This window comes from Haliotis rufescens, unplaced genomic scaffold, assembly GCF_023055435.1.
Source record: "Haliotis rufescens isolate VD_foot unplaced genomic scaffold, xgHalRufe1.0.p SCAF_9, whole genome shotgun sequence".
In the NCBI taxonomy this organism is placed as follows: Eukaryota; Metazoa; Mollusca; class Gastropoda; order Lepetellida; family Haliotidae; genus Haliotis; species Haliotis rufescens.
This window is the reverse complement of record NW_025964383.1, coordinates 19,363,845-19,376,234: the sequence shown is the minus strand read 5'-3', so window position 1 is coordinate 19,376,234 and position 12,390 is coordinate 19,363,845. Positions and strand designations below refer to the sequence as shown.

The 12,390-nt window shown below is 47.2% G+C and overlaps 1 protein-coding gene across 1 annotated transcript in view; it reads left to right on the top strand.

The window, feature by feature from the left end:
- Positions 1-105: 105 nt before the first annotated feature.
- Positions 106-12,390, top strand: part of LOC124145977 (elongation factor G, mitochondrial-like) — a 32,831-nt gene continuing 20,546 nt past the window's right edge. Inside the window, exons 1-5 of the mRNA XM_048390948.1 lie at positions 106-241; positions 3,374-3,409; positions 3,820-3,942; positions 4,395-4,527; positions 5,738-5,942. Coding sequence (XP_048246905.1) covers positions 182-241; positions 3,374-3,409; positions 3,820-3,942; positions 4,395-4,527; positions 5,738-5,942 — 557 coding nt within the window. The 5' untranslated portion in view covers positions 106-181. The remainder of the gene's footprint in view (positions 242-3,373; positions 3,410-3,819; positions 3,943-4,394; positions 4,528-5,737; positions 5,943-12,390) is intronic.

Sequence of the window (12,390 nt, the reverse complement as noted above, 5' to 3'; positions counted from 1 at the left end):
TATGAAACTAGATGCAGAAAGTATGTGAAATGATCACATATAAGAATCGTTGGAGCGACAAGAACTTTAACGACAGCCATAAGTGAAAACATTGCGCAAGCGTGTTGTTTACTTCCGGTACATGTGCATGGAGGGCGAATGAGTGTTTTGTAACTTTGACATTGGCTCGCCATTCGATAAGATGCGTTTGCTTAAATTAAGCTCCGTCCTGCGCCAAGGATGTGTAAAGCAACTGAAACAGGTAAAAGAAGAATATAAAAATATAAGGAAGACACGTAATCTGTGGGTCAACAGCGTAAAATCTTATGGTTTTGACCCCTGCTCTTATACCGGTGCTTCATCAGCTGGTGAGTGGGTATTCATGTTCAACTGCGGAATGGTATCTTACTGAGATAGCACTATAAATCGTCATCGGTCCGGACTAGTACAAGCAGACGCACACATACACACACACGTGCATGCGACCGCCTCCGTGGTCTTGTGGTAGAGCGTCCGCCCGGAGAGCGGAAGGTCCGGGGTTCGATCCCCGGCCGTGTCATACAAAAAGACGTTAAAAGATGGTACTTGTTGTTACCCTGTCTGGCGCTCGGCATTAAGGGGCTAAAACAAGGACTGGTCGGCTCGGAGTCGGTATACTCTGTCTGAGTGGGGTATTCATGTTAAACTGCGGCATGGCATCTCAGTGAGCTAGCACTATAAATTGGCAACAGTCCGGACTAGTACAAGCAGCCACACACTTACATTCATGTGCATGCACATCGCTATATAAGTGCAATAATCTGGGACGCGACGTTAAACCCAATTTCACCTCACCTCACACGTGCATGCACATCGCTATATAAATGCAATAATCTTGGATGCGACGTTAAACCCAATTACACCTCACCTGATTGTGTAGGGGTTGTCAAACTTTGTGTAAGAGTCCAACAATACGCAAGTTTCGGTTCTCCGTGGGTTCGGATTGTCCAGTTCCCTATATATTTTTATAGTTCTTACTGGATCCCAAGTTGGTTTTCTTAAGTGAAGCAAATATATGTAATTCTCATTTCATTGTTAAGGGGACAAAACATCGACAGTTCTGAAGCATTGTTTATAAACAGTAGCCAATAGCCCCTGAGCTTGCTCAACTCCATTTCTGCTCCAGTGACCACATCGCCGTTGTTGGTTTATCATGTGACCGGATTTTTAACTTGTTTGTAAACAAAAATACTTTTTCTGAAATATGAACAGACGGACCTGATGGGAGCCTTTCAGTGTGCTTTACATATTGTTTTGCATAATTCTGTAGATATACTTCCACCGCAATTGCGGCAGTGAGGTGCATGGCAAGTGCTTTACACATCAAAGTGAACATAAGTGTCTTGAGCTCTTCATAGAGCTTTGATGACTGACTGACTGATTATGGTTTTACGACGTTTTTAGCAATATTCCAGCAATATCACGGCGGGGGACACCAGAAATGTGCTTTGATGACAGTACCTGGAGGATAAATCTGCAAATGGAAATAATTTTTCACGTTTTAGGATATTTTCTCAATGAAAGTTAAACATTTCATGACATATGCTTATCCATGTGTGTAGACTCGTCCAAAATGAAATAGATGAATAAACATGTATGGACTGATTAAGATGTGACAATGTGACAGAGTTGACTCTGCTGGCCGCAAGGATCTCTGGTAGGAAAGTGATTGACTTCATACCTAGATACAACTAAGGCATATTTATGTTGTAGTTTAGGCTTTGACAACACTGGCTTCTAATCTTAATCAAGATGGCAATAAGTATTTTGTAATTCAGCCCTAAGAAAAACACACAAACTTTCTCTTCAATTCTTTTTGAAAAGCAAGACTTAAGCCAACTTACTCTGCGCAGAACTTGTGTTGTCGACTTCACAGTGTAGAGTTCTATTGGTTTGGTTTGAGAATTGAATTGGACATGTAACATCACACTCGGAAAAACAAAACACACAGAACCGTCGACTAATGTCCCTTTGGTGGTACAGAACCGACAAACACATGAACGTGAAGCGGGTTATCTGGAGCTCTGTATGTAACACCATTAAACATAGGTATTGAGGATTACACAATTTACAAAATAACACTAAAATATTTGTGATATATTTGTCAAATCTGGATAAAAAGGTATGAAAGTTAATTATTTTCAACTGTGATTTTCTCCAGTGTACATATATTTTAACAGCAACTTAACATTTGTGCATTTTTCAAGAAAGTGAATTTACTCTTTTCTTAAAAATGTTAAAACTTATCTGTTGTCAATTCATGCACATTGGTTTTCTCAACAATTTGTTGATCATGATAATAATCAATGACTCTGCCATGTTCAGTTTGGATGAGATGGACAATTGGTTGCATGTTCATTTTGGATGAGATGGACAATTGGTTGCATGTTCATTTTGGATGAGATGAACAATTGGTTGCATGTTCATTTTGGATGAGATGGACAATTGGTTGCATGTCAGTTGGGATGAGATGGACAATTGGTTGCATGTTCATTTTGGATGAGATGGACAATTGGTTGCATGTTCAGTTGGGATGAGATGGACAATTGGTTGCATGTTCATTTTGGATGAGATGGACAATTGGTTGCATGTCAGTTGGGATGAGATGGACAATTGGTTGCATGTTCATTTTGGATGAGATGGACAATTGGTTGCATGTTCATTTTGGATGAGATGGACAATTGGTTGCATGTTCATTTTGGATGAGATGGACAATTGGTTGCATGTTCAGTTGGGATGAGATGGACAATTGGTTGCATGTTCATTTTGGATGAGATGGACAATTGGTTGCATGTTCATTTTGGATGAGATGGACAATTGGTTGCATGTTCAGTTGGGATGAGATGGACAATTGGTTGCATGTTCATTTTGGATGAGATGGACAATTGGTTGCATGTTCAGTTGGGATGAGATGGACAATTGGTTGCATGTCAGTTGGGATGAGATGGACAATTGGTTGCATGTTCAGTTGGGATGAGATGGACAATTGGTTGCATGTCCATTTTGGATGAGATGGACAATTGGTTGCTTGTTCATTTTGGATGAGATGGACAATTGGTTGCATGTTCATTTTGGATGAGATGGACAATTGGTTGCATGTCCATTTTGGATGAGATGGACAATTGGTTGCATGTTCATTTTGGATGAGATGGACAATTGGTTGCATGTCCATTTTGGATGAGATGGACAATTGGTTGCATGTTCATTTTGGATGAGATGGACAATTGGTTGCATGTCCATTTTGGATGAGATGGACAATTGGTTGCATGTTCATTTTGGATGAGATGGACAATTGGTTGCATGTCCATTTTGGATGAGATGGACAATTGGTTACATTTTTTGTTTGCTTTTTCAGTTCCAAGCAGTATCCTACTCCACAAGAAAACTTGGAGTAAGTGACGCCTTTAATTCCATTAAATCCTGATAAAAGGGGAATAAATCCAAGTGATAAGCAAGTGAAGTACATTCACAGTTACATATAATAAATATTGTTTTTGTTCTATGTAAACAGTTTAAGTTTGTCATTTTAGTTGATGTTTAACACAGCAACACTGAATAAGGTATTTTATTAATGTCAAGAAACAGAACTAGAAATGTTGTCATTGAGCTTTGCTTTTAAACAGTTTCATTTTGTCCTGATCCTGCAAGAAAGGTCTTATTTTGACAACTATAATTTATGTGCTATGTGTCGTTATTTGTCACATTGTTGGTTGTCGAATAGAAAGGATACTGAAAATGATGTTTCGAGTGATTCCGATGACTGTATTTGTGACCATGGTTACATTGTTTATGTAAATGTAGGAAGTGCAAGAAGATGTGAAGATGATCAGAAACATTGGGATCTCGGCTCACATCGATTCGGGAAAGACAACTCTCACAGAACGCCTTCTGTTTTACACAGGCAGACTAGCAGAAATGCACGAGGTAATTGTCACGTTCAACATGTTTGTCTCATTCAACATAAATGTCTCATTCAACACGTTTGCCTCATTGAACATAAATGTCTCAATCAACACGTTTGCCTCATTCAACATAATTGTCTCAGTCAACATAATTGCCTCATTCAACTTGTTTCTCCCGTTCAAGATAATTGTCTCATTCAACATATAGTAAACATGGTAAATTACGTTTATAACAAACACGCTTCAAACGAACTGACAGATATAAGAACTGATTTTTGTCCCGGCCTTTCGCTGTGTATTTGATGTATACATGCTTATAATGAACAACTGTTATAACAAACTAAAATTAATTCCCCTTTGAGTTCGTTATGACTGTAGTTTACTGTAATTGTCTCATTCAGCTTCAAACATGAGTTGTGCCATGCCCCTTCTAGGTTTAACACCATAACCTTTTGTTCACCTTGACCTTTTCAGGTGAGGGGGAAGGATGAGGTGGGCGCAAAGATGGACTTCATGGAGCTTGAGCGTCAGCGAGGCATCACAATCCAGTCCGCGGCCACTTACATCATGTGGAGAGACCACAACGTCAACATCATTGACACTCCAGGTGATATAGCAACTTATTCTTCCTGGATTTGGGGGGGGGAGGGGGGGGGCATGGGTGGCTCAGTTGTCTAAGGGTCCGCAATTCGCTGTGCAGAGATGGGTCTCTTGGGCATGCCAGAAGTCTATGATTGCTGGTTCGAATCCCGGTTCTCCCCGATTATGTTTCTAGGTTTGTCAGCACCATACCCGTGCTCGTGGGTTTCACCAAAGTGGTAAGCATCTGAGATCTGCATTACTTTGGGCTTTCCTCCCACATTAAGCTGACAAGCCGCGATATAACTGGAATATTATTAAAAGCGGATTTATACCCAACTCACTCACTCACTCATTAGGAACCCCGTATCCATGGTGTGGTGGACAGCCCAGAGAGTGGAAGTCGGTGGTTCGATCTCCTGGTCGCGTCCCACCAAAGGACATTCCTTGATTTGTTGTTACCCTGCCTGGCGCTCGGGATTAATGGTGTACCACAAGGACTGGTCAGGTTAGAGCATCTGAGTGGGGTATCCATGTTAAAACTGTGGCATGGTATTTCAGTGGGCTAGCACTAGAAAACTGCCTTATATTATTTGCACTAGTACAAGCAGACACACCTATGAAGATCCAGGTTAGAATTGGTCTCCAGCAACCCATGCTTATCATATTCCTGAGAATAGACAAAGTATTCTTTGATTCAATGCTGAAATGTTACTATTTTTGGGTGTGTAAGAATTAGGTTACTGCTCTTCTGCCTGTGAAATACAATTTATCTTACAACTCAATATTATATGTGACAGGCACTCGTAGTAATCTTTTTGTATTACCCTCATTCTCGCTCAGGAAATACAAGAATTTGGACACTCACTTTGTAAAATCAGTATGACACAATTGCTCAAAATAATTTCAATATTTACAGACTCGCAGATTCTTATAGCCATAGGGGTACGAGTGGCCCAGTCGTCTAAGGCACCGCGATTCGCTGTGCTTAGTTGCGTCCCTTGCGCACGCTAGAAACCTATGATTGTGGGTTTGAATCCCGGTTCGCCCCGATTATGTTTCTAGGTTTGTCAGCACCATACCCGTGCTCATGGGTTTCACCGAAGTGGTAAATATCTGTGACCTGCATCACTTCTGGCTTTACACCCACATTAAGCTGACACGCCGTGATATAACTGGAATACTGTTAAAAGGGGCGTTAAACCCAACTCACTCTTATAGATGTGATTGTGTTGCAGGTCACGTGGACTTTACAGTAGAGGTGGAGCGAGCACTGCGTGTCCTGGATGGCGCTGTGCTGGTGCTGTGTGGTGTCGGGGGCGTCCAGAGTCAGACGTACACCGTCAATAGGCAGATGAAGCGCTACAGTGTTCCCTGTCTGGCATTCATCAACAAGCTGGACAGGATGGGGGCCAACCCACACCGAGTCCTCACACAGTTGAGGTGAGTTTGGAACAGCTGCAGCAACTGTGCTGCTCTCTGTAAACATATTATAATTTTTACTTGTTGCCAGACAGAGCTGACCGCCTCCGTGGTCTGGTGGTAGAGCGTCCGCCCGGAGAGCGGAAGGTCCGGGGTTCGATCCCCGACCGTGTCATACAAAAAGACGTTAAAAGATGGTACTTGTTGTTACCCTGTCTGGCGCTCGGCATTAAGGGGCTAAAACAAGGACTGGTCAGCTCGAGGGCAGTATACTGTGTCTGAGTGGGGTATTCATGTTAAACTGCGGCATGGTATCTCAGTGTGCTAGCACTATAAATCGGCATCATCCCGGACTAGTACAAGCAGCAACACATACACATACACGTACATGCACGTCGCTATATAAGTGCAATAATCTTGGACGCAACGTTAAACCCCATTTCACCTCACCTCACCAGACAGAGCTATGGGCAGTTTTTCTAATATTTTTCCCGATTCGGAACATACCACAGTAACAATCATACCATGGCATGGCCTTTGTCAAGCATTCGGTGGATCAGCATTTCAAGGCTTCGTTTAAGAATTCTGTATGTCGTCAGCCAAGAATCCTAAGCGAACAGGTACTCCATTGTTGCCTTACCTCCCTTGTCTTTTTTCAAGACAACAATAGTGACCATCACTAAACTATCAATGGAAGATGCATTTCATTCACATTTCTCCAGAGCTGAATTTTCCCGCCTTTACGGCGACCACAGTCTGTTTGCGTGTGGATACACATTCACGTTCTACAGTCATCCCACTTTGAACACCAACGATACTGTATGGTTTATATAAGATTCAACGTGACCTTGTTGGACTATTTCTACAAGGGACATATAATCCCACTGGCTCACTCATTCATCTACGCATTGCCTGGATCAGATTAACTTTCGGTTTTGAGACATTATGGCAGTCTAGATTGGCCCTCCCTTTCCTACTGCACGGAATCAACTGACTTTATTCAATCTGTTGCTCAAGAAGATTTTCAAATATTTAACGTTTAAGATTGGTTATTTTACCCCTATGAGTATAGACATTATCAAGGGAGTGAAGATAGACTGGATCATGCGCTCCATTTTTACAAGTGCGATCTACAGAGATTTGACGATTTTGTCATTTCGGACTTATTTACATGCATCACATATTGCACCTGTCATGTCACGCATTCTACAGGGAACTGGCTGCACTTACACTGTTACCGCTTCAGAACTCGGGACACCTTTTTGTTCATCTGCTATGCAGTTCTCTTGTGATGGGGTGTGTGGATTCTCTTTCTGATTAAATCCTCCTTGGGGCACTTATTGCATTTTCCTTGCTCAAGAAAATCTACATGACATAGTTGTAACCATTTTCCTTAATAAAAAATGTTACCACACAAAAAACTTCGTTTTTGTATGATATACGACCACCCTTACGGGGCCTCACCCCCAACGGCGCCTCACGCCAGGGGGAGCAACTCTCACCCAAATCACTTTTCCTTATGTCATCTGTAAGAGACAGACGTAACACGCCCCTTTGGTGTTATAATTATACTACGACATTGGCTATTAGTATCGCGTTACAAATCGCATTCTACATTACGCCTTTGCTTCTAGTTTCACAATTTATGCACGTATATTTCCGATCTTTATATCGCACTGATACACGTTGATACCCTTCCCGCCCACCTCAGAAATTACGGTCTTGTTTACAAGACCTTCAAACTGTGTACGGGTTGTTCTAAGACAGGCACGAACGCTGCCTAATATGTCTGGCGGAGGACATTGCCTTTACCCCCCGGGGCCCCCCAAAAGAGACAAGTTGACTTGTTCCACTTTAAAGAGGTCTATTAAAGACGGGGGTAGATATCAGATCTACTAAGACATCCTCCCCCCCTCCCCATCTAAAAAGGGTAAAAAAGCTGCCGAGATTGTCTCCCCCGCTACCTCTCCGGGGGCCGGGGGAGAAGGCTCGAGGGTCCCCATAGTAAGCACTGCACCCTCTCCTGCACTGTCTTTGGCAGACTTTTCTGCGTTACTTAAGTCGCAGATGGCGTCGATGATGGAGGAGGTAAAGTCTCAGCTCCGAGAGGAGATGCGGACCGAGCCTTCCCCGTTGTCGGCGCCGGACGCGGCTTCGAGACCTTGTGATATGCCCGGCGTCGGCCGAGGCAGGCCACTTGGTCTCGGGGACGATCTCAGACCGGGCTTCGGCGCCGGCTCGAGGTCGCTCCCCAGCGGAGGGGTGGCGGGCGCCGGCCCGTGCACTACCGACGCACAATTTTTCCCTAGCGGAGCCAGACGCCTCTTCCGAGGCCAAGGCTTTCACTAGTGGATTCGTAGCCCGGAGCCAGGGGGGTTTCCCTTGGTCTCGGGGACGATCCGAGACCGAGCTTCGGCTCCGGCTCGAGGTCGCTCCCCAGCGTAGTGGTGGCGGGCACCGGCCCGTGCACTACCGACGCACAATTTATCCCTAGCGGAGCCAGACGCCTCTTCCGAGGCCGAGGCTTTCACTAGTGGATACCTAGCCCGAAGCCAGGTTGGTTCCCTTTGTCTCGGGGACGATCCGAGACCGAGCTTCGGCTCCGGCTCGAGGTCGCTCCCCAGCGTAGTGGTGGCGGGCACCGGCCCGTGCACTACCGACGCACAATTTTCCCTAGCGGAGCCAGACGCCTCTTCCGAGGCCGAGGCTTTCACTAGTGGATACCTAGCCCAGTGCCAGGTGGGTTCCCTTGAACCTACGGCACCTCGGCACCGGGACTTGGCACCGGGACCCTGCCTCGGGCCGGGTGCAGAGACACGTGCGGGACAGGATTGTCCAGGTACTGCCTCAGGTGGCTGCGCCCATGCCAGAGTCGGAGACACCCAACTTGACTAAGGTCAAGCAGGGCCGGCGGTTGCCCCCCCCCCCCTTTCCCGTGTGCGGTGCGGAGTTGAAGGCTGCTTACATATGCTTCGAGGAGCAATATCATAATGCATGCCAACAGCTCCGTGTGTCCGTACACTCCGCGTATCTGTCGGCTGTACAGAGGGAGTTAGCGGGAGAGGGGCCGGCCGACTCTTCGGAGTTGGCCGCGCAACTAACGGAAGTTCAGTTATCTCGCGCGGGACGCTATTCGTAGCTGTGCCTCGCAGATGATGTGCGCTGTTATGGGCATGCGCAGGCGGTGGATGTCGGTATCTAAATACTCGACTTACACACGCCAAGACCTACTTGCTTTGCCGTATAAGAGGGTGCCACCCTCTTCCCTGGGGCTCAGCAGGTGGTCCGAGAGGCTGCTCAATTGTATACTTCCATCAAAGACTCATAAGGCCTTGTTGGAGGTACCAAGCGTTAAAACCGCGTAAGCGGGCCTCTCCAATTGTCCCCTCCTACGCTAACACACGGGTCAGACGTCCACACCTGCTTGGAAGCCGCCGCTTCCTTCAGGTATAAGGGCGCCGGGAGGAGCAAGAGAGGCACGGGCCGGGGCAAGGCAGCTGGTCGAGGCCAACAGCTTTTTCGCGGGGCTGGGAACGATGGGTTCCCATTAGCGCCCGAAGAGCCCCGGGTGAACCCACAGTCGCAAGTTATCGAACTGCCTCCAGTCGGGGTCCACTGCCTCCAGCCGGATGTCCCCGTAGGCGGCCGACTGGCTCTATTCCTGAAGGAATGGGAGACAGTTACATCACAATCCCCGGACCCCGTCCATTTTAAGGGATGGCCATTTGCCTCGGTGGAAAACTCATCCGCTCCTCCACTTTTCCGGGATAAAGCACACTCCGGTGCCTGCTACCCGAGAGAAGGCGGAATTCCTCCGTGCCGAGGTCAACGCACTTCTTATGAAAGCTGCGATCGAACCGGGTCCCGAGGGACAGGGAAGCGAGGGCTTCTACTCGACTTGTTTCCTAGTCACCAAACAGTGATCTCAACTGTCGAGACAGGAGAATGGCTAACGTCAATAGACTTAAAATACGCCTATCTCCACATACCAATACACCCCGAGTTCAAGAAATACCTGAGGTTTTCTTTCGACGGGAGGTGTTATCAGTTCAGGGTTCTACCATTCGGGATCTCCACGGCCCCCGAGGGTGTTCACCAAGCTGATGTTGATTCCCGCCCAAGTGGCCAGGTCAAAAGGCCGGTTCTGCCATCCGTACCTCGACGACTGGTTACTAAGAGCTCTATTGCAATCCCTGAGTCAGATAGCTACACAACAAGTGATAGATATTCTGATCACTCTAGGGTGGATGGTCAATCTCAAGAAGTCAGATCTGAGCCCCACTCAGAATCTAGTCTTCCTAGTGGCTAATTTCAACACGGTGAGAGGACGTGTATCCCTGTCACAAGATATCAAGTCCCTTAAGCGCAAGTCACACTGCTCGTACATGGCTCCAGTTACTGGACAACATGGCGGCGACAGTGGATTTGGTCTGGCGGGCGCTCTTGAGAATGAGTCCCATTCAACAAGCACTCCGTCGACTTTGGGCGAACTCGGAAGATCTCGAGACTGTGCTCGAGACTCCCTAGTGGCTCATTACACACCTCCAGTGGTGGACCGAGGTCAGGAATCACTCCCGTTCCGTCTCTCACAGTTCAAACAGACGCGTCACTCTCCGGCTGGGGAGGCGTTCTGAATGATCACACTGCCTCGGGACTATGGTCCCAGCAGGAGATCAAACTGCATATCAATGTGCTAGAACTGAGAGCGGTCAGGTTGGTGTTTCAACGCTTCCCGGATCTGCTTCGTGGCCAAGTGGTTCGTCTAGAGATGGACAACCAAACGGCGATGACTTACATCCGGAAGCAGGGGGGAACGGCGTCTCCGTCGCTTCGACAAAAGACGTGGCAGTTCCTACTATAGTGCGACTCTCATGATATCAGGGTGCTACCTGTTTATCTCCCGGGGGTGGACAACGTCCGTGCGGACGCTCTGTCTTGCCGGATCCTCGCTCCTCACGAGTGGAGGCTGGACCCGGGGATATTCGGGATTTTCTCCCTGTTATACAGGTCGTTACAGGTGGATCTGTTTGCGTCTGGGTTAAATAACCAGACACCAACGTTCTGCTCCCGAGTCCACGACCCGAGGTCGGTGGCACCGGACGCCTTTCAGCTAGATTGGACGGACAGTTCTGTGGGCATTCTCCCCAGTACCTCTGATTTCCAAGGTCCTGTCTCAGCTAGGCACTCAGCCTGCGCGACTAATTGTGCTCCTGGCACCTCTTTAGTCGGCGCAGAGTTGGTTTCCAGTAATACTCAGGTTTCTGGCTCAGCCTCCTGTTCTATTACCTTTACGACCGGACCTCCTATCCCAGAACGGGGTCCTCCACCCGAATCTCAGGATTCAATGGGTGGCTTGGCCACTGTCAGGAATCGCCTCCAGAAGAGCGGTATTCCTGCACGAGTTGCAGACACAATACTGGCTTCGCGGAGGGATTCGACAAACGTTCAGTACGATAGATAGGCCTGCTATGCGCCCTGGTGTGTCGATAGAGGGATTGCAGATTTTTTTTTTTTTTCTGCAGATCTCGTATCCGTGCTTGAGTTTCTCCAGTCAGGAGATGGCCGCATCGACAGTCCGAGGGTACTCTACAGCTATCGCAGCTTTTCACGTCCCTGTCGACGGGGCACTTCTGGGTGCACACCCATTAGTGCAGCGCTTTTTAGCAGGTGTGGACAGGATCCGACCGCCAGTCCGGCGGATCAGTCCCCCTTGGGACTTGTCAATCATTCTCGATTGGCTGTCCGGTCCTTCCTTTCGGGATCTGTCGTCTCTCTCTCTTCAGCTGTTGAGCTGGGAGACGGCGTTCCTTGTGGTGGTAACGTCCGGCAGACGGGTAGGCGACATTCGTGTTATGTCAGCCGATCCCAAAATAACTGTCTTCCATGGGGTCGATAAATATCACCGGGACAGTCAGTTTTCGTCTACCGGACTATTACCGTCCTAGGGTCGCACACGATTCCACGTGAACGGCTCCTATTGAGCTACCTGCTCTTTCACAGCCTTCCTCGTCGGGGACCACTGCAAGACATGCTCATGTCTTGGATGTCCGCACGACTCTCAAGGCCTATATCAGCAGAAATATGGGTGTCCGTAAGGATAACCAACTATTTTGCTGTTACTGCGGTAGGAAGGTTGGCTCACCTGCGAGTAAACAATCTATCTCGAGGTGGATAGTTTCAAACATTTGTACAGCGTATACGCTTACAGGCAGGGACCCCAAACCAGGTTAAAGGCTTATTAGGTTAGAGCAGTGGCTGCGTCAAAAGCGTACGCCGCGGCTATTTGGAGCCAGCCGAGCACGATTCATCAAACCTTACCAACTCGACAAACACTCAAGCGAGCGTACTCGGTTTGGTCAGTCAGTTCTCCGAACTGGGCAAAGTTCTAATCTCTAGCTGATTGAGCATTCGAGATTTTAGACAGTCTTCCGGTTATACTGCTCAGTAATGGTTTGGATTTTATCTTCTG